This window comes from Oppia nitens, unplaced genomic scaffold (assembly GCF_028296485.1).
Source record: "Oppia nitens isolate AA-2021 unplaced genomic scaffold, nextdenovo-longstitch-racon4-pilon3 scaffold4_pilon_pilon_pilon, whole genome shotgun sequence".
Classification (NCBI taxonomy): Eukaryota; Metazoa; Arthropoda; class Arachnida; order Sarcoptiformes; family Oppiidae; genus Oppia; species Oppia nitens.
The window spans coordinates 1,878,756-1,904,878 of NW_026533232.1; the positions used below are offsets into that span (position 1 = coordinate 1,878,756).

The following is a 26,123-nucleotide window of genomic DNA, read 5'->3' on the forward strand; positions in this document are numbered from 1 at the left end:
TTACTTTTAATGTGCCGCAAGATTAAACTATTAGACTGTTTAAACTATTATTAAAACAGGGATCTAACTAATATTAATAAAAAAATACTTTTTGTTTCTATGTTTTATTAACAAAAACATTAATATTAAAAATTTGAATACTTAATTGTGATAATTAAATTTGATTGAATGATTTTGTTAATTATTTTTAAAAAAACGTGCACAAAAATATAGATAAATATATCAATAACTGTTAAAAAACTGTTATATTTTTTAATTGCATAATTTTTTTAGTTAACACTATAATAAAAATCAAAAATACAATTTTGATTTCATTTGTATATATAAGTCATCAAAAAACAGTTATGATTTACAATATGTTTAGCTCAAGATATATACTGTTTATATCATTGTCAGCCACAACGTGTTACTTCCGGAATCGGTACCACAAAAGTCGATATCAACGAAAACAGCAACTGTCCAGCAAATTGTGGCCACAATTCAGGACAATATATAGGACAACATATCTTTCAAACGATCGCACTGTAGAGCCATTCACTCGGGAGTGGTTTATGCCATACGTTGCCATTAAACCGAACGTCAAGAATACATTTATCGACCGATATCCTGATGGATATACGGGTCCATTGTACACAACTGGTCCCGGTATGATTATCCATCCGTCGGGTCTGGTTATGGCCAGAAACCTACATTTTAAACTTCTAACTCACGTCAAAATATGTTTTTCCAATAATCTTGAAATTGATGGAACTGTTCTCTACAGAGACAATGGTATGGATGTTGCAATTCTTCAAATAGAAAGTACACGAACTGATTGGCCAGTAGTGTCCTTTCGCAACATAGTTGACGAACCCGTCAAACGCGGCGATCGTGTATACACTGTAAACACGTGTGCCATACGATTTTCATTGATGGACGGAACTGTTACAGATGTCGACAAAACTTCCCAATCGTTTACTACCGGACTATTACCGATAAACATACCGCCAGACGATCCACTCATACAGCACTCGTGTCCCGTTTCTAACAATCACCTCGAAGTGGCATTAGTGGACAGTGAGGGTCGGCTGATTGGTCTCAATATCGGTGCAGAATCGAGATGTGTAACTATTGCTTATTCATTGGATATTAAAAAAATTAAGTGTAAGTTTACTACTAATCAATTTAATAGATACATAATATATATAAATATATACTGTATATACTGTATATGATATTAATAGATAGGTATTGACTAAACTGTACAATACTTTATACAGTTTAACTTATTATCAAATTTCTATTATTGTTAGCCTTTTTGGATAAAAATGAATTTCCATTTCTGTCCTATCATTCATATGGACTGATGACTTACTGGTATGAACCGGCACTCAGAAATCAATTTGTTGAATGGGGCGTTCCCTATGATAGACTACCCGATTATAGCGGTCTACTTATCTATTGGGTATCTCGCGATGATCTATATCGGTAATAATTTATATATAACTTAAACAAACAAAAAACTATTATTATTTGTTATTATAAACTTATAAATAAATGTTTATAAATCAGGACCAGTACTATCAAAGATTACGAAGTGATAACACACGTAAACTCAATACCGTTGACATCAATGGACGATTGGTACGCCATAGTGGACGTGTCCACCGATATCTCTGTGACACTCAATAATAATACAAACAATACAATAACTATTAATAAAAAATCATTGGACACTGTGTTTCTTGTTTGATTATAATAGCAATCAACAAAACAACAACAAAAATGTCACCAAAAAAAACTTTTGTCTTATTTTATTCACAATTATAATATATTCAAATATCAAATTTATTACATAAAGTTTTATAACATTTTATAATTTGTTATAGTTTGTTGTACAGTATTTTATATTATACTCGTGTTAATTCATAACAATTAAAAATCAAAATTAAACACAAATTTTATTTGAATTAACAAATTTATTAGTCTAATGAAATTATTTTAAAAAAATCAGTTGTTTTTATTGTTTTTTATGAAATAAGTGTTACAATATGTTTCAAATTCACAAATATTTGTTTCAATTAAGATATTTACCTTTGATATCGCTGTCGACCACCTATTATTATCGGTACCATAGAGGCCAACATCATCAACGAATGTCCAGTAAATTGTGGTCACAATTTGCTGCATTGAGGACAACCCATCTTTCAAACGGACAGACAGTAGAGCCATTCACTCGGGACTGGTTTATGCCATACGTCGCCATTAAAGCCAATCTTTCTGATGCTATCACTGGCAGCCAAACTAATAGCACATCTGTAGACTTCTTGTGTTCGGGTTTTCTATACAATTCGATTGGTTTGATTTTAGCCGATAACGACAAATTCTCGTTTCAAACACTGGTTACGGTCTGCTTTGCCGACGGCAGCGAAGCTCCCGGTCGTGTTGTGACCCGACGGGACGACATTAGACTGGCCATCATTAAGCTGGACGGCCAACGAACAGATTGGCCGTGCGTTCGGTCTCGCAATATCGACATCGATCCATTACAACCGGCCGAAACTGTCTACACAGTGAGCTCAAGGATCGGAAATCCTAATCTAATGGAAGGTTATGTAGTGTCAGCCGAACGTTTAAGGACTGAACTACTTGGCGATCAGATCCCCTACAATATTGATCTCACACAAAAACTCATCCAACACACGGCATTTGTCCATAAATTGGATGTCGTAACGGCTTTAGTGGACACCGATGGCTTACTAGTCGGCATTAATATCATATATTTTCAGACCACTATCAACGTGGCTATGTCCATCACTAACATTATAAGTAAGCAGCACCTGTAGTTCTGCTCACACAAAAACACACACAAACACACATACATACATACATACATACATACATACATACATACATACATACATACATACATACATACATACATACATACATACATACATACATACATACATACATACATACATACATACATACATACATACATACATACATACATACATACATACATACATACATACATACATACATACATACATACATACATACATACATACATACATACATACATACATACATACATACATACATACATACATACATACATACATACATACATACATACATACATACATACATACATACATACATACATACATACATACATACATACATACATACATACATACATACATACATACATACATACATACATACATACATACATACATACATACATACATACATACATACATACATACATACATACATACATACATACATACATACATACATACATACATACATACATACATACATACATACATACATACATACATACATACATACATACATACATACATACATACATACATACATACATACATACATACATACATACATACATACATACATACATACATACATACATACATACATACATACATACATACATACATACATACATACATACATACATACATACATACATACATACATACATACATACATACATACATACATACATACATACATACATACATACATACATACATACATACATACATACATACATACATACATACATACATACATACATACATACATACACAATTATCTCAACTAATTTAACAAACAGTTTTACACCCACCCAACTACTAAACTCCTCTGTCTCTAATTATATCCCTTATATTAGAATTTGTGTTACACTTTGGCAACGCTGTCTCACTAAACGCATACGGAGTGCTAACCTATTGGTACGATCCGTCCAAATTGATTAAGTTTATTCAATGGGGTGTTCCCGTCAATAAACTACCCAATTATGCCGGTGTACTCGTCTATCGTGTCTTTTGTAATCCGTATGTATTGTTAAAATATTTTCTATTTTTTTAATAAATTGCTATAAATTCTATTATATCAACTAATTTATTACTTACTATATCCACCCCTTAATGACTACAATGATTGTCTAACCCTTTAGTGGTGCCATTGATGTGAAACAATACGATTTGATAACACATGCAAACTGTCACCGATTGAACTCATGGGACGACTGGTTAGCCGCTGTCGAGTGTGGCACCGATTTATTGGTTTCGGTCAATGAGGACAACTATCACAGTCAACAGTTACATCTATTGCCTAGAAGACCGCTAAACGATTTATTTGAACTAACGTTTGCCATCTAATTGTTTATTATTTTTTGTTTGAAAACACATATATTTATAGTTTAGCTAATTGTTTATTTCTTTTGTTTTATATATGTTTTTAATTATATTTATTAATCTAATTATTTGTTTAAATAATAAAATATTAATCTTAAAATAAGTATTTTTTTTAATTATTTATTTAAGTATCTAATGAACTATTTACAGTATTATTAATTTTCAAATAAAAATAGACTAAAATATTTTATTATAGAAAGTTATTAATTAATAATTTAGCTACTAGTTTGTATTAGTATAACACAATAGCTAAATATCAGAGCCATTAATGATATAAACGTTTTAATATTGATTTTATACAAATTATAAGCCGTAAAACATAAGTCATCTCTAATTTGATGTAATCGATTGGATATTATTGTGTAATGAGTAACATTATTACCAATATTTTTATTATTATATTTTAAATATTTAGTTTCAATAAATTCCAGTTTATCTAAAAACTTGTTATATGTTTGAGACATTAGTTGAGATATGAGACAAATTGTGAAAATTACCAAAAATGCTTCGGTTAGTGAATCCGTTGTAAAATAATAATTATTTTTTGGATCAATAAATAGCATACAAAAGTTTGCAATTAATATTAGTGTATTTAACGATAGTGTTATGAAAATATAATCATTGAAATATGTATCAAATTGTTTGCAAATTACTTGAATGTTTAACATTAGTTTGACAATATGACCTAGATTATCTATCGATTTTAATTGGCCAGTTATTTCGCGTAACTTTTGCGATACACAACAACTATGATAGGCCATCAACGAAATGGGAATATAATCCATATGTATTGGTAAAAGATAACCAAAAAAATCAATACAAGTAAAATAATTTTCATGAAAATAATAGTTTAGACAAATTATCAAATTGACAGTAATGGCAAATAAAGCGTGTATTATAACTATAATTATGGCAATCAATTGTTCAATTTTACAATCAATTGATAACCACTTACTGTTAGACACTAATGTTTTAACAATATGTTTGGATCGTATTAATAACATAAACCATATCATCAAAAATTCAATAATATAGGCAACAAATGAGCTAAAGTATAGAATATTTATCAAGGTGAATTTTTTGCGCAATATTTTCATCTTATCGTTATTAGACCAGTCCAGCAATTCATCGACATATCCATAGATAACATAACCGATTAATGCAAATAGTACCAGGTTAAATATTATTAATGATAATTTGATTATAGTACCATGGTTGTAATAATAAAATCTCCATCTAATATGTGTATTACCAGTTATAGCGTGATATGTCAACAATATTTTTAATCCACCAGTTAATTGTTTATTATTCATGGTCAATTATGTTTATTAATAATATTTTTTTTTTAATAATTATTGGTTTATAAACTTTAACTATACCATACTATATAAGTTACAACAAAATAATAAAATATATAAAAATGATTTTTTTTATTTATCATAAACTTATATGCATAAACATTTTTACAAATAAATTTTATATTTTTTAACACAATACTAAATATTAATGATTATCAAATGTGTATTATACAGTACATATATAATTTGTATTATTGTGTAACTATTATTGGTAATCAATATTGCTTAAAATATAAAAAGTTAATAAAATATATATTTTATATGAATATAATTATAGCTTTAATAAAGCTGCTTTATCATATGATAAATATAATTTTAATGTATCACGTGAACAATAGTAAATACTGTATAATATTTTTTTATCATATTATGACTAAAAAAGCTAATATTTATAAATAGATTAAAAATGATTTTATTGATTAAATTTTTATCCATGTTATTGTATGGTTATAAATTTTTTAATAATTAAAAATAAATTAAAAAATTATTATTTTCAGTTGTAATCACAATAAGATCTGGGTAACAAAATCGGTATTATATTTTTATAATATTGATAAATGCAATATAACATTGTATTTTATTTTACACAGTATATACAGTAATACATTGTTTTCATAAAGCATTCGCTGCAAGTATTTCTCTCAAAGTAAAGTATAAAATCGTTTTCATTAAGTTATACTTAGCATTACTTTTATAATTATTAATATTTATTAATCATTTAGATTTTGATATTTATATTGACATAAAATATTAATACAAAAATTGCAAATAATATAATAAATACAATATATGTGTAAAGCATGTGCTATACCTCATACTTTGTAAGTATGGTTTTTATTAAGTATTTGAAGTCTACTTTCTCTCAAAGTTTTGTGTTTTTGCTAACTTTAAAAGTCAAGTATAAGTAGTGTTTTTATTAAGAAATTTTGAAAATACTTTGAGAGATTGCTTTATGAAAACAGGGTATAAGACATACTATTAATATTAAATGCAAATAAAATAAATTTATATTATAATGAATTTAACAAATTTAATAAATCTATAAAATAAATAGTAATAATTAAATTAACTAGTTTGTATTAGTATTACACAATAACTAAATATAAGAGCCATTAATGATAAAAATGTTTTCAAATTGATTTTATATAAATTATAAGCAGTAAAACATAAATTGTCTTCAATTTGATGCAATCGGTAATCTATGATTATGTAATTAGTTTTGTTATCAAAAATCTGTTTAAAATATTTAGTTTCAATAAACTCCAGTTTATCTAAAAACTTGTTATATGTTTGAGACATTAGATGAGATATGAGACAAATAGTGAAAATCACCAAAAATGCTTCGGTTAGTGAATCCATTACTAAATAAAAGTTATTTTTCGGATCAATAAATAATATACAAAAGTTTGCTATCAATATCAGTGTATTCAACGATAGGGTTATGAAAACATAATCATTGAAATGTGTATCAAATTGTTTGCAAATTACTTGAATGTTTAACATTTGTTTGACAATATGACCTAGGTTATCTATCGATTTTAATTGGCCAGTTATTTCGCGTAACTTTTGTGATACACAACAACTATGATAGGCCATCAACGAAATCGGTACGAAATCAATATTCATAGGCAATAAATAACCGAAAAACTCGGTAAATGTAAAATATTGTTCATAATAATAATAATTCAAATAAGCTATTAAATCAACAATTATGGCAAACAAGGAGTGTATTATTACTATAGTTATGGCTATATTTCGTTCAGCTTTACAATCAATTGACAACCAATGACTGTTAGTTAGCAATGTTTTGATAATTTGTTTTGATCTAATTAATAGCATAAACCATATTATCAAAAATTCAATAATATAGGCAACAAATGAGCTAGAATATAATATGTTTATCATGGTAAATTTTTTGCGTGATATTTGTTGAATATAATCATTAGACCAGTCCAGTAATTCATCGACATATCCATAGATAACATAACCGATTAATGCAAATAGTACCAGGTTAAATATGATTAATGATAATTTGATTATAGTACCATGGTTGTAATAATAAAATCTCCATCTAATATGTGTATTACCAGTTATAGCGTGATATGATAACAATATTTTCAATCCTTTAGGTATTGGTCTATTCATTGTTAATTATGTTTGTATTTAATTATTAAAATTATAAATTTATAGTTGAAAAACTTAAATACTAAATACATTATTTATAAAATACCATATTTTAGACATATTATTATAATTACATTTAGTCTTTGCTGATTAAAACAATATTACTAAATACTTGTATTATTGATTAAACGTAAAATAAAGTTTTATTCTGTCATTATATTATTAATTATTATTATTTCATAAAAAGTTATAATTAACTCAATAATAATAAATTATTTTACAAATAACAATAATTTAAATTATAGGGTTGTCATAACTTTCATTTTAATTGTTTTACATGAAAAGACTATAGCAGTATAAAAGAAATATTTTACTTCAACTCTAAAAATAAAAAAAATAAAATAACAATAAATTTGATACACTCTACTATTTGTTGATAATATATAAATATAATAATAGTAATAATAGATAATATACTATTCAAATTATATAAAAAATATATATAATTTATAAAAAAAATTATTAATATTACTGTATGTTATTTTTTATTTGTATATTATAATAAAAAAACTAAATAATTATTTATTTCAAAAATAATCTATCTTATCAAATCTAATTTATTAAAATTTATTACAATTTATTAAAGTGTTTAATTAAAATCTTAATCATTAAAGTTTCTTTAGTTATATAAGTTGTAAATCTTAATTTTTGTGCAGATATTTCATTAACGTTTGTTTTGAAATAATCAAAATATTTAAGATTACATTATAACAAATATGTTGTAAAAATAAATCATATGATATAATTGAGATAAACTATTATATAAATTACAATATAAATCATTTATATGATAGTTATTGACAATTATTGCCGAAATACTTATCTAAATTTATAAAAATTTTATAATTAAATTATATTATATAATATCAATATTTGGTTTAAAATTAATATTCACAAAAATATAATAATTTTTTTCGTAATCTTTTCATATGAATATATTATTGTATTATTTGAAAAGTATTATATTATAGTATCTAATTTTTTTAAATGTTAGTAAATAAACTTAATAAATATATTGTAATGATAATATAGTAAATAAATAATGATTTCATAAAGCAATATATCAAGATAAATTATGATTAAAAATTATTATTATTATTATTACTATTACTATTTATAACAAAGACAAATATTTAAATAACATTGAAATTTTATAACACTTTTAATACAGTATGTATATATATAAATTATTTTTTGTAATTTTAAAAGTTGTACTTACTAATATTTATTTTTTTTATATAAAGAGAGTTATAATAACTATCATTAAAATAATTGATTGTAATATTGTTATAACTATAATTAAAATATTGTAAAAAATTAATAATTATAGTAATAAAGTTTATCTTGTATTTTATATTTTACAACAACAACAAAATTTAGTAAAATGTGCATAATTTTAGTTACAGTTTTAACAACTCTACTTTGTTGGACAGTCGTATTGGGTTATATGCCTCCCATATTACAACAACGACAAATAATACACAATCGGTGGGTTAATCAGTCGACTGAGCCAATCACTTACGATTACATTGTGGTCGGCGGCGGTACGGCCGGCTGTGCTGTGGCCTGTCGTTTGGCTGCCCGTCCAGAGAATAAGGTACTGCTTGTTGAGGCTGGAGGTGCACAACACGCACTGTTCAACGATATGCCCGGTGCCTATGCATACAATTTACGTATGAACAATGAACAATTTTGGCCATACACAAGTGAACCGCAACCCGAAATGAACTACCGTTCCCTGAAAGAAGTTCACGGTAAAGTACTGGGTGGCGATTCAACGGTCAACGCTATGGTTTACGGTCATGGATCACCCGTTTACTATGACAGTATACAGAAACATACAGGCGCCCGTGGTTGGAGCTATGCAGAGGTTTTGCCCTATTTTAGGAAAGCCGAAAACTATACGGATCCGAGTGTTCATAATAATAAATATCTGAATCCAAAAAATCCAATACGATTGACTCAACCGCACTCTACACCACCAATACTTTACAAGTATATGGAAGCGGTCAGAGAGATGGGTACAGTTAGTTTAGATTCAGATGTATACTCAGGACCTTTGGCCACTATAGGACCGGGAATGTTTGCCGATGGTGTTCGGTCGTCCAGTGCTAACGGGTATATCGAGTTTGGCCGACTGTGTCCTAAACTTCATGTTCAGGCCAACACAGTTGCAACCAAAGTGCTCATTGCTGGAGGTAGTGACAGACAATCTCCCAGAGCATATGGCGTCCAGGTTTTCAAAAATGGCACATTATCAACTGTTAACTGTTCCAGAGAGATTATCATATCTGCTGGTATTTTTTTAACAAAAATTATTGCACTCTATAAATAATAAACGTTAATAACTATTCACATTATTAGGTGGTTACGGTTCGCCACACCTGCTAATGCTATCGGGTATCGGACCGCGAAAACATTTAGTCCAACATAACATTAGACCCATTTGGGCAGATTTACCGGTTGGTAGTAGCTATCAAAATAGACCGGCCATTAGCTTACTATATGAGATCAACAATGTCAGTCTCATTGGACATACACCTAATCTGACTGATCAGCAGATTGACGAGTGTCTAACTAATGGCAAGGGTCCAATGTGTGACGCTCCCCGACTCTACATTACGGTTAACTCTAAGTTAAATAAACAAATAAATTATACAGATATCATCTATTTTGGTAACGTTGTACCCGACAGTACAAATAGCACGAAAATTGTGGGCAAAACATTTACATTCCTAACCCGATGTCAGAGTAAAGGCACAGTTAGACTCAGATCCAGCAATTGGCGCGATTTACCTGTCATTCAACCTAACTTATTGAGACACCCGCGGGACAGACTACGCTTACTGGACGCGATCGCACAGTTCTATTATACTGTAGAGAAAACATCATTCAAAAACTATGCCTCAGTGCCCGTAAAGCCACAGAACTCAAAGTGTTCGTATTGTAGACACCTTCCCGTATGGAAATGTACCAAATATCACAAGTGTTTGATCCGTACAGACGCCACCACTGAGTACCACCCGCTCGGAGCCGTACCCTTTGGCGCTGCCAATAGACCGGACTCTGTATTAGATGAAAGACTGCGCGTAAAAGGTATACACGGACTGCGTGTGGCTGACACTTCGGTAATGCCAGTCGGCAATACCTATACACCGAATACTGGTCCGGCCAGTGTGGCATTTATGGTGGCCGAAAAAGCAGCCGATATGATATTGCAAGATAATGTTGGGTTAAAATTATGAAAAATGAAAAAAATTGAACAAATATTAATTGATATAACTATTTGTGATAAAAAATATTGATACTATTTATATATTTGTGTAAAAATAAATATTTATTCATAAATTGAATATTATTATTAGATACTGTTATTTATATAAATATACTGGTACTGTTTTAATAAAATAATTAATAAAATAATAAATAAAATTTTATATATAATAAAAATAATAAATTCATATTTTATTAAAATAATTAGAATAATATTAGTCTATTTTAAAAAGCATTAAGTTTTAAATGTTTAATTCATTTATTAGTTTATAACTGTAATATATAACATAAAAATATCAAATTAACAATATTTCTAAACAGTAAATAGATAATTGTGTGCTAATTAATCATGAAATATTTAGATTAGCAAATAATAAATTTCCAATTCACATATATTTCAATTATTACACACGATAAATTTTATATAAATTAAGTTAATAAATAATAAGTCAAATTTAACATTTTGATTAAAAAAAATATAAAAATTTTAATTAATTTTATATAAAAAATTCATTATTCAGTTATTTCTAGTTTAAAATTCAACACAATTATTTTTAAAGTGCTTTAAATAAATTAATAAAATGCTAAATAATTACAGATTATTATTGAACATATATATTAGAAAATTATTCAAAAAATATTTGAATTTAAATAAATACAATATTAGCCAATTGCTTGAATTGATGGATCAATTTTTATCGGATAACTATTTAACATTATATCCAACAAGTAATGATTACTACTATTGTCAGCTATTGAATGCCAAACGAATTATACGATTAATACTGATTAGATTATTGACATTAATATTTATAATAAGATTTATGTTAATTGCTATTATCAATGACCCTGATCATCATAAAAATATTATACTATTTAATGTTAACTCATATTTGAGTGACAAATTAATTATATCAATAATAATATGTATATTTATAATAATGTCATTATTTATTCAAACTGTTAGTAATATACAGGAGTGGTATCGATGTTATTATTTATACAAAATTAGTTATCTAGTTAAGTGTATGCATTGTCAATATCAACTTGATAACTTAAGTAATCAATTTTTAACTAGACTATTAAATTTATACATGCAATTTGTTCATATAATATTTATCAAATATTTACCCAGAATAGTCAATTGTTGTCATATAGTAGTCAATACTGTATATTGTCTTGATCATTTATCTTTTATCTGTGTTATTTATTATATTATATGGAATATTATTGGCTATTTCATAATAAATCATATATTTTATTTTGTAACTTATCTGGAATTTAATTTTATATTTTTTACATTGTATTTGCGTCTAAAATTTAGCATGATCAAATTGAAAATAGAAAATTTCCTAAAATTTGATAACTATTTTCTACTGTCGATTGCAATTTGCGAACATAATTTTGTCGAAAAAATTTGTCACCAAATAAATCATACATTTAAATATTATGTATTAGTTGGTTATTATTTAGTACCAATTGCTAGTCTAGTAATGTTGTATAGTACATTTTACCGTAACACATTGTATCTGGCTCGTTTATTTACGGCAACAATGGTCATGGTAAATTTACTAAGTTATTCAATTTGTTGCTATAGTCTATGCCGGGTAGTTAATAGTGCCCGTAAACCGTACACTAATATGAATACAGTGTTATTGCGGTCCCGTTTAAAATCATTGACAATTAAATTGAAAATTATGGCATTTATGGAGAAACTGTTGGGTCCCGACATCGGAATCTATTGCTATAATATTTTTCCGATTAATACTTTCATATGTTTTGAGTTTTTGTTAAACTGTTGTATAAATTATATGCTATTGACTACATATTTTAATACTGTAACTATTTATTTATCAAAAAAATAAATTATAATTAAATAAATAATTATATTAATAAATATCAAAAATAAAATGCGTTTTTTTAACTATTATTTTAATTATATTTATGTTTATAATAAAAAAATAACTATAGTTTTGTAACCATAATTTTACTATTATATTATACCGGTATATATACATATGTAAATAATCTAAATATGCTTACGTGATATCTAAAATTAATAATATAATTATAGCGCAAACAAATAATAACTAAATTTTTATGAGCTTGCTAAATTAACTTAATTCTAATTAAATTAAAATATAGTACAAATTAATGCACTTATAAATTTAATACATATAAATATACAGTATATTAGTTTATTTGAATGTTTCTAAAAATAATATATTAAATTAAATTAATCGAAAAAATTATTAATATAATGAATATATGTGTGAAAAATTAAATAACAAATGTATTTAATTAATTTTTTAAATAATTAATTAACTAAATATTATTTTATTTGCTAAAAAATGTCAAAACATTTTCGAAACTTAAGGAATTAGCGATAGTTGACTGTAATATAGAATACAGTTTATTAACATAAAGATTCAGAAAAATCAATACTATTGACAAATGTCTGTACAGTCGACTTACTGTTTAATAAACACCATATGTTTATACATTAATACAATGACTGCTTATAATTAGCGCATCGCGTGTCCGACGCAGTCGTGTGTTTGTGTGTGTTGTCCGCCGTATTCAGTGGACATAAGCCGACGGGATCTCCGTTATAGGCGGTCAATAAGCTGTTGAATGTTTTCGTCAAAGACTAAGCCGCCGCCGCTGTCGTCACCGTCACGGGTCAGCATTGAAGAGGCCAATCATCATCTGAAGGCCGTCCACGAACGGGTCGACCAATTGGAGGCCATTATTGCCGGTCAGCGACACGAGTTGGCCGCCAACGAGGAAAGACATCGACATGAAGTGTTCGGTTTGCAACAGTCGCACAGCCAACGGGTCCAACTACTCGGCCAACAGATGAATCAGATGAGAGATAGGGTTTGTATTTTGAAAGATTGATGTCTTGATTATAATATATGGTAACCCTCTTCGTCCGTATCATTAGATCCAAGAGTTGGAACAAAAACTGGAAAAACAAAACATTCGACTAATAGAAGAAAATGCAAAACAAATGGAAAAATTATCGCAAATCTTGAAACTGACGCCAAATCTAGAGATACTGTTGAAGTTGTTGAACGATTTGATGGCCATTAACAACAACAACAACACTAATACCGCCAATAATAACAATAATTTTAGTATAGTTTATAATAATAACAACATCAACAACAAGAATCGTAGGACAAGTGTTAGCGATAGTTGTTTGGACACAAAGTTGTTGTCTGAGACCGATAATACCTGTAAACAACAAATAATGACAAACGGTTTTATGGTCGTCGCCAACGAACATCACCCGGAGGTCAACAACACAACAGCGGCAACAACAACAACAGTCATCGATATTGACAGCAATAATAGTACATCACTGTTGAAGACTACGAAAAAGTCGGTCAAATACAAGTGCGACGACATCGACAACAACGACCATCAATCGGTTCGCGAAGAGATGACTGCTGCGGCTTCCGAAGGGTCGTCGTCTGTGAATACAACGCCCGGTCAATCGTCGTCGTCGTCATCATCGTTGACCACTACCGGATCGTCCACTACAGGCAGCGGCATAGTTGTTGGCCACCACAGGAATCAGCGGTCCGGTAGTGGTAACTCTAAGCTGAGAATTGGTCGCAGTTTTAACATAACGGCCAACTTTTCCGATGACGAAGACTCGATGACTGCTGCCGTAGTGGCCGCGTCTTCCACGGCAACGACGACTGTCGGCGGTGATAATAGCGGCAGCTATTCGGCACCGATGAGACCACCGATGATAAACCGTAAAATGTCTACCGATATTTGAAAATAATACATACAATTTGAAAAATGAAATGAAAGATCGTAAATAATTATGTTTCAATTACTGGTAAAATTACCGGTAAATTACCTGTAATTTAAAAAATAAAACACAAAATGTTAAATGTTTTATATAAAATATAAACATTTTATGACATTTATCTAACAAAAACAAAAAATCAATTGTAATCTCATTTTGTGATTGTTTTCCAAAAAAATGTTTTCCATTTAATTTATTTAATTTTTTGTTTAATTTATTTATTACAATTTTATTACCTACCTGATTTATTTAATATTTATTTTTTAAAAAAAACTAGTCAATAAATGTTTTATCCATTACCTAATTTGTAAAAAAAATTCAATAAATAATTAAATAAAATATCCAAAATTATACATGCAAAAATATAAAAATTTTTATTGATTTTTTATAGTTTCAATATTAATGAAAGTTACATTAATTAGTTTATAGTAATAATTAGGAGACATTAATTAATTATAGTTTTTTTTAAAAAAAGTTATACTTTACATATTTAGAGATTACAGTTAAAAGTTGGAAAATCACATATAATTTTATTTTTGTTAAACTAATTATTAAGTACTACAGTATATCATTATAAATATCTACTAACTATTAGTATTAGTGATATTAGAGATTACAGTTATAAATATATATATATATAAATTTTTAAAAAGTGTATTTACATTTATCAATTAAATTTTGGTTTGTCTGCATATTTCAATCTATCTAAATATATACTACCGCGGTAATAATTTTCTATATATTGAATTTTTGTAATTTAGTAAATAATTTTTAAAAAACATGATTTTACATGATTTAGTAATTTGTAATACTGTATTTACCATATATATACTGTATATATATATATTATAGAATTAAAAAAAAATTAAAGATCTATATTATTATCATTAGTATAGTAATTCATTGTACAGTAGTATTAGTATTATTAGTAGTAATTTTGTTCATAATTATCATCATTAAAAAATAGACACATATTTATCAATTCATTTTTTTTAAAAACTCTTCCATAATAACAATTTTTTACTTTTTCATATGCATAGTCATAATTATATGTCAAACTAATTTTGATAAATAAATATATATATATATATAAAACTTATAAACATTTTTTTAATTAAAGAGATCTTTCATTAAAATTCATATATATTTTTTTTAAATCTACGTTTTCTTAAATAATATATTTATCTATTGTACAATATTGTAGTTATACTTATAATTAGTTCAGTTATAAAAAACTATATGTAAGACAATTAGCTGCATATATCATACAATTATCAATTAATTATTACTCTCTTTTGTGTTCAATTTATTGTTTCTTTTTTTTTTGGATTCAAATCTCACTCATAAAACTTGGCCACAATTTTTATTTTTTTTTTCAATGACATTCACTGACAATAAAAAAAACAAACATAAATAATAAACATAAAAAATACGGTAAATAACAAACCAAATGATTAGATTGTTTTTTTAAAAATAAAATATTCTTCAATTAAAAAAATAATAATAATAAATCAAACAACTATTGTGGCACAACTGTCTTCACATACATATCAACTCAAATAATTATAATAAAAAAACAATTTACAGGAAATTAAAATAAAATACAAAAAAAGTTAAGTATATTAACAAAATTATAGAAAAAAATAAATGATAAATTAAAAAGCGGATAATTAATATACAGTACAATAACAGACCTCAAATTAAAGCTTAAATAAAATTGGAGACTACGGTAACTAAATAGATGATAAAAAATAAAATTAGAAATTAATTAATTACATATACAAGTAATGTTAATAATATTAAAATTAAAATAACATTAAAAATAATAATATAAAATGAATGTCATATAAATTACAGTACATTTCATGCAAACGCATGGGTAAGTAGATGTGGATACAACTTATAGGAGAAAATAATGATTATTACGTTAATAAAATAATAATTATAATTAAATTACAAATTAATTAAATTAAATGACTATTTTTTTGTTGAGACTATTTGGTAGAGTTTTTTTCAGTGCGCCTCCGTTTCCAGTTCTCGTAAACACTGTGTATCTCTTCGGCACTAAACTGATGTTTGGCCGTACGTTTGTTGGCCACACCATTGTTGACCATCAACTTCACTGGTTTGACATTGTTGTCGTCATCAGACAGATTCGATAAATGTTTTGGTGGTCGACCTCTTCCTCTCTTGATTTTTAGCACTAAAAAAACATTGAAAACAAAATTAATACAAAAATTAATAAATTACTCAATAAAATAAAAATAAATATTTTGTTTTTGTTTACCACAATTGGATTTAATATTATTATTATTTGTGATAACATTCTCGTTATTGTTGCGCTGTTTAACCATTTGTTTTACATATACGTGACTACCATTTTGTCTGATCTTTGCATTGTTGAGTAACTTTCTGGTGATACCAATGTTGTTGTTGTTGTCATTTGTCTTATTATTATTATTACTATTTGTTAGCTTTTGTTGTACAGCAGCTGTCGCATAGTTCATCCGTCTACCAGATAATAACGACAATCCATTTCCATTAGCTCTTGATTGATGTCTTATAATTTCGGTGATTAGCCGAAACTTTGCCTTCATATCATGTTGTTGTCCATTGACTGTGTCTTTGTTATTGTCGTCCACTTTCTTGATTCCGTTAGTCGATAATTGACTCAGACTTCCATTTACTAACTTTTTCGGTCGTCCGACGGGTCTCTTCAGTGAATGACAACTCTTGAGTGACAACAACTTTTTCGGTCGACCTCTTTTGCCAACAGGACTTAACACAGTCGGCGACGACGACGACTTCGGTGATGTCATTAGTTTCGGTCGTCCTACAGATCTATTCTCACTTATTTTCGACTCAGCGTTTTGTTTGTTATGATCCAAACTTTTTGGACGACCGACTGACCGTTTAGCCAACAATAATGGCTTATAGTTACCATTACTGTTGTTGTTATTATTATTATTATTACTATTGTTATTATTACTGTGGTTTGGTTTGTGATCCAAACTCTTTGGCCGACCAACTGGTCGTTTAGATAATATTATCGGTCGATAATTGTGCGATAATTTTGGCGGACGACCTCTCTTTCGCTTTAAAATATCTGCTGATATATTGATATATTTTTTTTTAAAAATATTTTTTTCAAATCACAATTTGAAATAATCAAAATACCTGTTGAGTTATTGCTTGTCGTTATGTTTATGGCAAACAATGGATTGTACTTTACATCCTTTGCGTCCAAACTAATTGATCTGTAAGTTTGTAGTGGTTTAGTGGCAGTCAAAACATCGGTACCACCGCCGGCAAAGATTTGCTGGTTATAGACCATCGATGGCCGCGCTTTATGTACACTATTGATATGAATCTCGAGTTCCCGTTCAGACTCGAAACATTCGTAACACTCGACACATATGGGTATCACTTTGGGTTCATCTTTAAAAACTTCGGGCAAAGTCTTATTTTGGCTGTTCTGTTGATTATGACTACCATTGGCTGTCACTTTGTTGTCATTTGTTGTCACATTAGTCGTAAACTTTGGTTCGGGTATCAGTTCATCAATTGGTTCTTGTTTTATGTGAACTAGAAATAATCGGTAACCAGAATATGATTAGAGATGAAAAACACAACTTATCGGACGAATTATTAATAAACTTACCGTTCGGTAGTAATATTTCGCGTCCATTGACCACCACTTCGTGCTTAATCGTAGAGCTAGACCGACGCTGACCAGTGTTTGAAACACACGTCGACTGATTAGTTATCGATAGACTATTATCACTACTGTTTCCTGTGTTATAGTCAGTGCGGCAACAGTTGTCGGTAACTGATATCATCGATTGTCTGCTACTACTGAAGCGATCATTGTTACAATTGCAGCAATGATTGGCTGCAACTGTCTCAGTGGTGTGCGGTCGGGTGGCATACCCTCGGTAACCAAATACGTTATGACTGCGACTCCTGTTCATAGCATTATAGTTGTCGTTCAGTGCGACAATCTTTGGCCAGATATCCGTATTGACCGAACATTTGCATTGAGCTCTAACCAGAAGACAATAGTTCTTCATCTCAACCAACAGTCCGTTGAGTCGGCGCTCGTATGACAGCTCTTGAGTCAGTCGCTGATTCTCGTCGTTAAGTTCATCGTAGTTGTCATCGGCGGTAATCATTGTCGTCTGGTGGTCACACATTATCATTAAGTTTTTGTGATTTAAATAGTGGTCAGTAGTAGTCATTAATGGCGGCGTCGGCGGAAACAATTGGTGTCATCGGTCTTGTTGTTTGGTCCGCAAAAAAAACAAAAACAAACCAATCAATTGATTAATGTCTTCACTTAAGTGTCAAAATAAACGAAATGTCAGCGAAAATAATGTTTTAGTTTTTATTTTGTTTTTATTGTTGTTTTTGTTTATTAAATCGATTTTTTGTTTATTCATTCATTTAATTGATTTTTATTATTATTATTAAAACATTTGTTTTTTTTGAATTACTTAATAAACACGTGATTTAATGGAACAAACAATAGGTTTTCAGATAATAATATAGTATTTGGAAAACAATAAAAACATTTTCAAGACATACAGTCAACACATCATTCATATACAACGTTATGACAATACGTTATGTGTGTACACGAAATATACAGTATAACTTAGTTTAGATAACTTGTGTAAAATTGTTAATTATGTGATCTAATCTAACTAATTATGTCCAAACTATTTATAATATATGTATAATTTATCTAGACAAATATTGTTAGATTATTTACAATTATTTTATCGAAATAAATTCATCTAGTTCAATTAACATGATCATTGTAACTAGTGTTCTAGTTGTTTATAGTTGCCATGTCGACCAGGTTAGATTTTTTATAAACTAAAATAAACAATGTTCTTTGTTTGCGCTCTTATTCTATTAATATTAATAATAAATATACTGTATATGTATTATGTATACTGTAATAGAACTGTCAAATTATTTGATACATAAAGTATAGTACAAAATACTGTAGAATATAATATACAATAAAGTAGAGGAATATTACAATACTTTAAGCATGTACATTTTTTAAAAAATAATCATTATTATATACTATAGTAAAACTGTATGTTTATAAGTTACTACTAGTAATTAGTTAGTGTTGGACAGTTTATTTTAGTAATTAAAGAATGGTGAATAATTAACCTAGATCAGCAGCAGCAACAACAAAAATCTTTGGCAAGGGTGGGATTCGAACCCACGCCTCCGAAGAGACTGGTGCCTTAAACCAGCGCCTTAGACCGCTCGGCCACCTTACCAATGGTGCCATTGTTGACATTAATTGTCTAGTACATAAATAGCATGGTCCATTTTACACTTTATAAATATATTTAAAAAAAAAGATAGTTATCTAAGTATTTACTGTATTAACATTGATAATTTATGTATGCATTGCGTATACAGTACTGTAATAATATAGGTTCAATGTATGATAGTTTAAAAATACTTTTTTATTAATTTTTTAAATAATTTTTTGACATGCTTAATTTTTTATTATAAACAAATTAGTTTAAATAAATGGATCAATACAAATATTTAACTTTTTAGTTTATTTAGTTGATAGCAAATAAAAAATTATCAAATTGACTATTAAAAATATTTATACATTTAAATTGATACTATTATATTTTTTTTATAAATTAAAACTACTAATAATTTATATTATGTTTTAATATTATGTTATTAAGCAATTCTCTTAAATATACAATTTAGCTAAAAGTTATCTATGTTTATGATAAATAAACATAAATATTTATTATTATTTTTTTTTAAAAAATAAAAATACATAAAACATATTAAATTTTATTATAGTTCATAAAACTAAACAGTATTTTTAAATAATTATATTTTAATAATATTCTAATATTTGTAATAATATTCTATTTAAGAATATTCTGTTATTATATAAAAGACACTATACTATACAGTATTATTATTATTATTATTACTATAGTTAAAGCAAACGGTATGTATATAAACGCTAGAAATTAATTTTAAAAATTACTGTAAAAGTTATGAGATATACAAAAAAAAAAAATTATTAAAAAAAATAATACTCAAAAGTCACGTCATATCTTAGCAAATCAGATGATTTGAACATACAGTACCACTATTTACTTCATTAATATTATTGATAATCATATTAAAGAAACAGTACATGTTTTAATATAAATTTTTTCTATACTGTACTATATATAATATATACAGTAGTTTAAGTTTTCAATAATATATTTTTATATCAATATTCTTAAGTATATAAAAAATGCAAATTGTACTGAACTTGACATTCATTTTATATAAAATAAATTACTGTTTTTTAAAAAAAATAAATAGTCAGACAAATATATATATATAATATTCACTACATATACTAAATATTAAGTTTATATATATATACTTATTATTATTATTATTATTTTATGACTTATATAAGCAATTCCCAGAATTGTATTGCTTATATTTTATTATACACACAATGTTTTTAAAAATACAAAAATATATATAATTATCTATAAATTACTACTATTGTTTGATATCGTATTTTTCTAAATAATACGATACTCTACGATGATCTGTAATAATAATAATACCAGTGCTATAAACTGATAACTAAATGAGTGTAACAATACTAAGTTTGTGGTGTGAACTGAAAAACTTGTATAAAACCATTAGACGATTGAAAAGAATGGAACAGTTTATCGGCAAAGTTTCAAAGTTTGCCAAAAATAAAAGTGCAGAGTTTGGTCTATTCATTGGACTGGCACTGGTAGCTATAGGTGCCCTATTAATTCTAGTGTTTCCGGTGATGTTGGGTATTGGTTAGTGTATATAATTTGTTGTTAAATAAATTTAATTATACTTCTAATTATTTTCTTTAATTTTTTTATTTTTAATTATCACAAAAACTAATACTAATAATAATATCTGTTTCATAAGGATTGGATAATAATTTTAAGCTCACAGAAGGCAAGTATATATTTGACAAATGGTATGTATTATTGTGTATTATGTTATTAAAAAATAGATATTGAAAAAATATTGTAAAATTACTAATTATTTTATTTTCAAAAAAAACAAAGGCGTGAATTGCCGATCCCATTGACCACAAAAGTCTATTTATTTGATATCCAAAACCCGGATCAGTTTAGCAAAGGAGCCGTTCCCGTAGTTAAAGAGTTGGGTCCTTATGTTTACAAGTATTTTATTATTGATAAAACTCTCTCTCTCTCTCTCTCTCTCTCTCTCTTTCTAAATATATTTTTTCAATTCTAACAGACAGTATAAAATAAGAGATATTGTTGAATGGTATGTATAAATATTTTTTTAATTTATTTATATTTTTTGTAATTAAATGAGAAAAAAATCATAACAACAATTTTATTATTATATTTTTGCAAAATTAAATTATTAGGTCTAAAGACAATAATCGTGTAAAATATTACGAAACATTAAAATTTGTATTTGACCCTGAACTCAGCAATGGTAGACTCACTGATAAAGTGACCATGGTCAATGTACCACTACTAGTAGGTTTTTTTTAAAAAAAAGTTTTTATTATTAAACTAACATTTATTATATAATTAAATAAATTTATAATTATATTTTTTTTAATGACAATTGATTTATTGATATTATCTATTGAATTGATTAGATAATAATTGATTAGAGTATAACATAATTGCAATTTTTTTTAAAAATATTTCATTGATAATTTACACTAGAGTTACATTGTATTAGACAGTTACACATTTCTCGATAATCAAATGAAATTAATATAAAAATTATATTTAATCATTTAAATTTTTAAAGTATTTACACAATTTATAATATTTAAATTTTAATAAACACTAGTATACTATAAATTATTATAAAATATCATCTGACAGTATATGATTGATATTTGAGTTTATCATTATGTGTCATACGGTATACAGTAATACTATATTTAATATCTTAAATTTGTGCAAATTTGTACTGATATATTGTATACAACTTTTATATACATTAAATTTATATGTATTTAATGTTGTAGTGATTTATTTCTTATGCTTACTTTGCATAAGATTTGACATTGAAAATAATTATCACAACACATACACACATTTATATTATATAAGTAATTTATACTGTACTAAATATATATTTAAATATATTTCATACCTGTAATTATTATGAATTATTTCATAAAATATAAAATAAGATATTTATGAGTCATCTTTGAATAGTACAGATAGTTTAGTCTTATGTACCTTAAAAATATATATTAATATATTTATAAAGCTATTAAAATAAATTGTAATATATTTTATACTATTTTTTGTTGTTATTTATAAATTCCTTTTTATAATATATATATTAATATTTATATATATATTAATATATAATTTAATATATAGTATAATTTTATAATTAATATTAAGCTTTTCTATATATATATATATATATATGTGTGTGTAAATTTAATAACTTAAAAAATAAAATACTAAATAAGTTTAATAATAATTAACTGTATAAGTTTTAAAAAAAATTAAATTATAATATCATGATTAACATTATTATTTTCTAATAAATTTTAATATGAACAGGCACATTTTATATTATAAATAACTTTTTATTTATAAAAATAATAATATATTACTGTATTTACAGTTGATATTTTCGATAATAGATTCAGCGGTTGAAAAGTTCCCATTGACAGCTGTAGTGACTCCCATAGTTAATAATGTTGTCAATGCATTGTTGGCCACTCATAGGGAACGGCTTATCGAGACCCGTATGGTTGGCGAAGTAATTAATGGCAGACATTTGGCCGTATTGGATACCATTGACATTGTGGCCAAACCGTTGCGACTGATGGGTCTACCGATTCCCGAATATGGTATATCAATGTATAAGCTCAAAAATAATAGGTACGGGTTTCTTAGTATGCGCAACAATACACGTTTTGGACCGTTTGAACAGTTTACTGGTGAAACTCAAGCCAATCAGTTTAATAAGTTTGCCTCATATAAGGACAGTAGGTTTGTAGATATAGACATCAATGTTTAGATTAAATAAATAATAAAAATAATTTATAATATAAATCAGTCGTTTAGGAATTTATAGACACTCGACATGCGATGCCATCAATGGAAGTGACGGTTCATTTTTTGGCACTTTCCTCGACAATACCCATCCATTGTATTTGTTTAATTTGCACGCTTGCAGGTCATTCCGTATTGATTATGTCGGGTAAGTATTATATTTCTATATACAGTATATATACATACAATTGGGATGACCTAACATATTGTTAACATAATATTATAACAAATTTTCAGCGACTCATCAGTGGACGGTATTTCCACATATCGTTACGAGTTTCCCGATAATATATTCGACGGACCCGACTATCAAAAGGATAACTGGTGTTTCTGTCCAAAGGGTACCGACCCTTACAAATGTCACGGAATGTACGACATGTCACACTGTTTGTCGGGCATACCGTTTGCCATGACTTTCCCACATTTTCTGAACGCCGAACGTTTTCTGACGGCCGTACATGGACTCAGACCCGATCGGGACAAACATAAAGGATATTTCAATATTGAACCGGTATGTATAAATATAAAATTAATTAACTTTTACTGTACTACTACTACTAACCTCTAATTAATACATAGACATTGGGCACAACACTTGAAGGTAGCGGTAGGTTTCAGATAAATCTTAAACTGAAGCCATTTACATTTGTTCCCGGATTAAGTGACTTTAAGCCAACACTTTTACCTTATTTATGGATCGATGAGGTATATAAGAAAAAGAAAACATATAAGAAATATAGAAAAAAATATATGTATATAAGAAATCACATATTCAGCTCAGGAATACAAAAATAAACTAACATTTTTTAATTAAATAATTAACATAGGGTGCCCAACTAAATGGTTGGCTATTCACTTTTGTTAAGGTCGGTTCCTATACAATAAACGGAGCACACACTGCATCTATTATGGCAATAATGATGGGATTAGGTATGAGCCTAATGGCCGGGTTTATGAAATATAAACGCAAGAAAGTAAAGTCAATTGTATTTATAATTATTATTATTATTTTTTAATTTAATTAAATTTCTATTTATTTTATAGAAAATTAATGTCAAACCTGTTAATGATTATAACAATCCCACTATTAATATCATCACCACTCCAGACAAAGACAACAAAAACAACACGATTGGCAATTCAAGTGATAATAATAATATTGACAACAAATCGCTTAGAAGTTTCCAAAGTATGGATGATTTCAAAGAACTAAATGTTAGCGAACTGTCCGATCAAATGAGTCAAACTCCTGTTTCCATCAACACCAACAACACAGCTGCCCATTTGACCATCCATTCACCCGATGTAGAGGCAGATATGCAAACACTGGCCGGTCAGTTGTTTATAGACAACTCAGTACTGGCCACCTATTCCGACGGCCATAAAGAGCGTATATATCCGGAATTAGTACAAATCAATCGGGAAGTGCATACTCTAGTCAAGACAGTCGATATTGATATGGATATACCTATCAATGACATCCCTGACTACATAATAAACAAGTAATTTTTGTTATATAACTTTTTATTATAGTATATTTAAAAAAATACAAAAACAAAACAGCAGCTTAAATAACATTTTTTTGTTATAATTGACTTTTTTTTGTGTAATCAGTACTCAAAATAAACGCAAAATATCGGCGGACAGTCAAAAAAGTAATGTTTCCCATCACGGGGAACAACAACAGTCTGGCCACACGTCACGGAGTGAACTAACATTACCGCCCGTAGAGGACGAGGAGATACATACCACTGTTATTATGCAACGCAAACCGTACGGCAATGAAGTGATAGGACGTTAATAGGGATATAAATAATTTATCAAAAAATATAATATAAAAAATATATAAATACATTAAATTATTTTTATAAATTATTATTAATTATTATAATTTTTTAAGATTAGCTAATTTATTAATAATTTAGGTATTATTATTATTATTAAATTTTTGTTTGTTATTATAGATAAATTAATATAAAGTCAAATATATCAGTGTATTGAAATCTATTTAAATTAATTTTTTTGTAATATAATTTACTGCATTTGACTCTAAAATTTTATAAATGTATAATATCAATATAATTATTATAAATTAAGATTTTTAGTTTTTTTATTGAAAAAATTATGTTAAAAGTTTTAC

The 26,123-nt window shown here is 27.3% G+C and overlaps 6 protein-coding genes and 1 non-coding gene across 8 annotated transcripts; 5 read left to right on the top strand and 2 right to left on the bottom strand.

Annotated features, from left to right (window-relative positions):
- Window positions 1–334: 334 nt before the first annotated feature.
- On the top strand, window positions 335–1,904 carry LOC128960102 (uncharacterized). The gene is made up of 4 exons (XM_054306173.1): window positions 335–1,143; window positions 1,293–1,467; window positions 1,552–1,657; window positions 1,881–1,904. Exons 1-4 carry the CDS (start codon window positions 345–347, stop codon window positions 1,902–1,904), a joined length of 1,104 nt encoding a protein of 367 aa, XP_054162148.1. The 5' UTR covers window positions 335–344.
- Window positions 1,905–1,997: 93 nt separating this feature from the next.
- Window positions 1,998–4,181, top strand: LOC128960103 (uncharacterized). Its single transcript, XM_054306174.1, has 3 exons — window positions 1,998–2,808; window positions 3,692–3,854; window positions 3,977–4,181. The coding sequence occupies exons 1-3, from the start codon at window positions 2,031–2,033 to the stop codon at window positions 4,179–4,181; spliced, it is 1,146 nt and encodes a 381-aa protein (XP_054162149.1). The 5' UTR covers window positions 1,998–2,030.
- A 4,994-nt stretch (window positions 4,182–9,175) lies between these two features.
- On the top strand, window positions 9,176–11,004 carry LOC128960104 (uncharacterized GMC-type oxidoreductase Mb1310-like). The gene is made up of 2 exons (XM_054306176.1): window positions 9,176–10,056; window positions 10,124–11,004. Exons 1-2 carry the CDS (start codon window positions 9,207–9,209, stop codon window positions 11,002–11,004), a joined length of 1,731 nt encoding a protein of 576 aa, XP_054162151.1. The 5' UTR covers window positions 9,176–9,206.
- Window positions 11,005–13,511: 2,507 nt separating this feature from the next.
- Window positions 13,512–15,210, top strand: LOC128959749 (rho GTPase-activating protein gacU-like). Its single transcript, XM_054305754.1, has 2 exons — window positions 13,512–13,912; window positions 13,980–15,210. The coding sequence occupies exons 1-2, from the start codon at window positions 13,667–13,669 to the stop codon at window positions 14,823–14,825; spliced, it is 1,092 nt and encodes a 363-aa protein (XP_054161729.1). The 5' UTR covers window positions 13,512–13,666; the 3' UTR covers window positions 14,826–15,210.
- Window positions 15,211–16,780: 1,570 nt separating this feature from the next.
- On the bottom strand, window positions 16,781–19,410 carry LOC128959581 (GATA zinc finger domain-containing protein 14-like). 2 transcript variants are annotated; one of them, XM_054305577.1, is made up of 4 exons: window positions 18,520–19,410; window positions 18,036–18,443; window positions 17,146–17,964; window positions 16,781–17,061 (listed from the first exon to the last, which is right to left on the bottom strand). In XM_054305577.1, the coding sequence occupies exons 1-4, from the start codon at window positions 19,094–19,096 to the stop codon at window positions 16,853–16,855; spliced, it is 2,013 nt and encodes a 670-aa protein (XP_054161552.1). In that variant the 5' UTR covers window positions 19,097–19,410; the 3' UTR covers window positions 16,781–16,852. The 2 variants fall into 2 exon arrangements, with proteins under 2 accessions (XP_054161552.1, XP_054161551.1); XM_054305576.1 differs by having other exon boundaries at window positions 17,146–17,967.
- Window positions 19,411–20,076: 666 nt separating this feature from the next.
- Window positions 20,077–20,158, bottom strand: Trnal-aag (transfer RNA leucine (anticodon AAG)). The gene has a single exon. It is a non-coding gene; the product is annotated as a tRNA-Leu (tRNA).
- Window positions 20,159–21,585: 1,427 nt separating this feature from the next.
- Window positions 21,586–25,784, top strand: LOC128960105 (lysosome membrane protein 2-like). Its single transcript, XM_054306177.1, has 11 exons — window positions 21,586–21,718; window positions 21,837–21,888; window positions 21,980–22,096; window positions 22,312–22,426; window positions 23,550–23,920; window positions 23,988–24,131; window positions 24,221–24,494; window positions 24,563–24,688; window positions 24,811–24,957; window positions 25,028–25,485; window positions 25,598–25,784. The coding sequence occupies exons 1-11, from the start codon at window positions 21,586–21,588 to the stop codon at window positions 25,782–25,784; spliced, it is 2,124 nt and encodes a 707-aa protein (XP_054162152.1).
- Window positions 25,785–26,123: the final 339 nt, after the last annotated feature.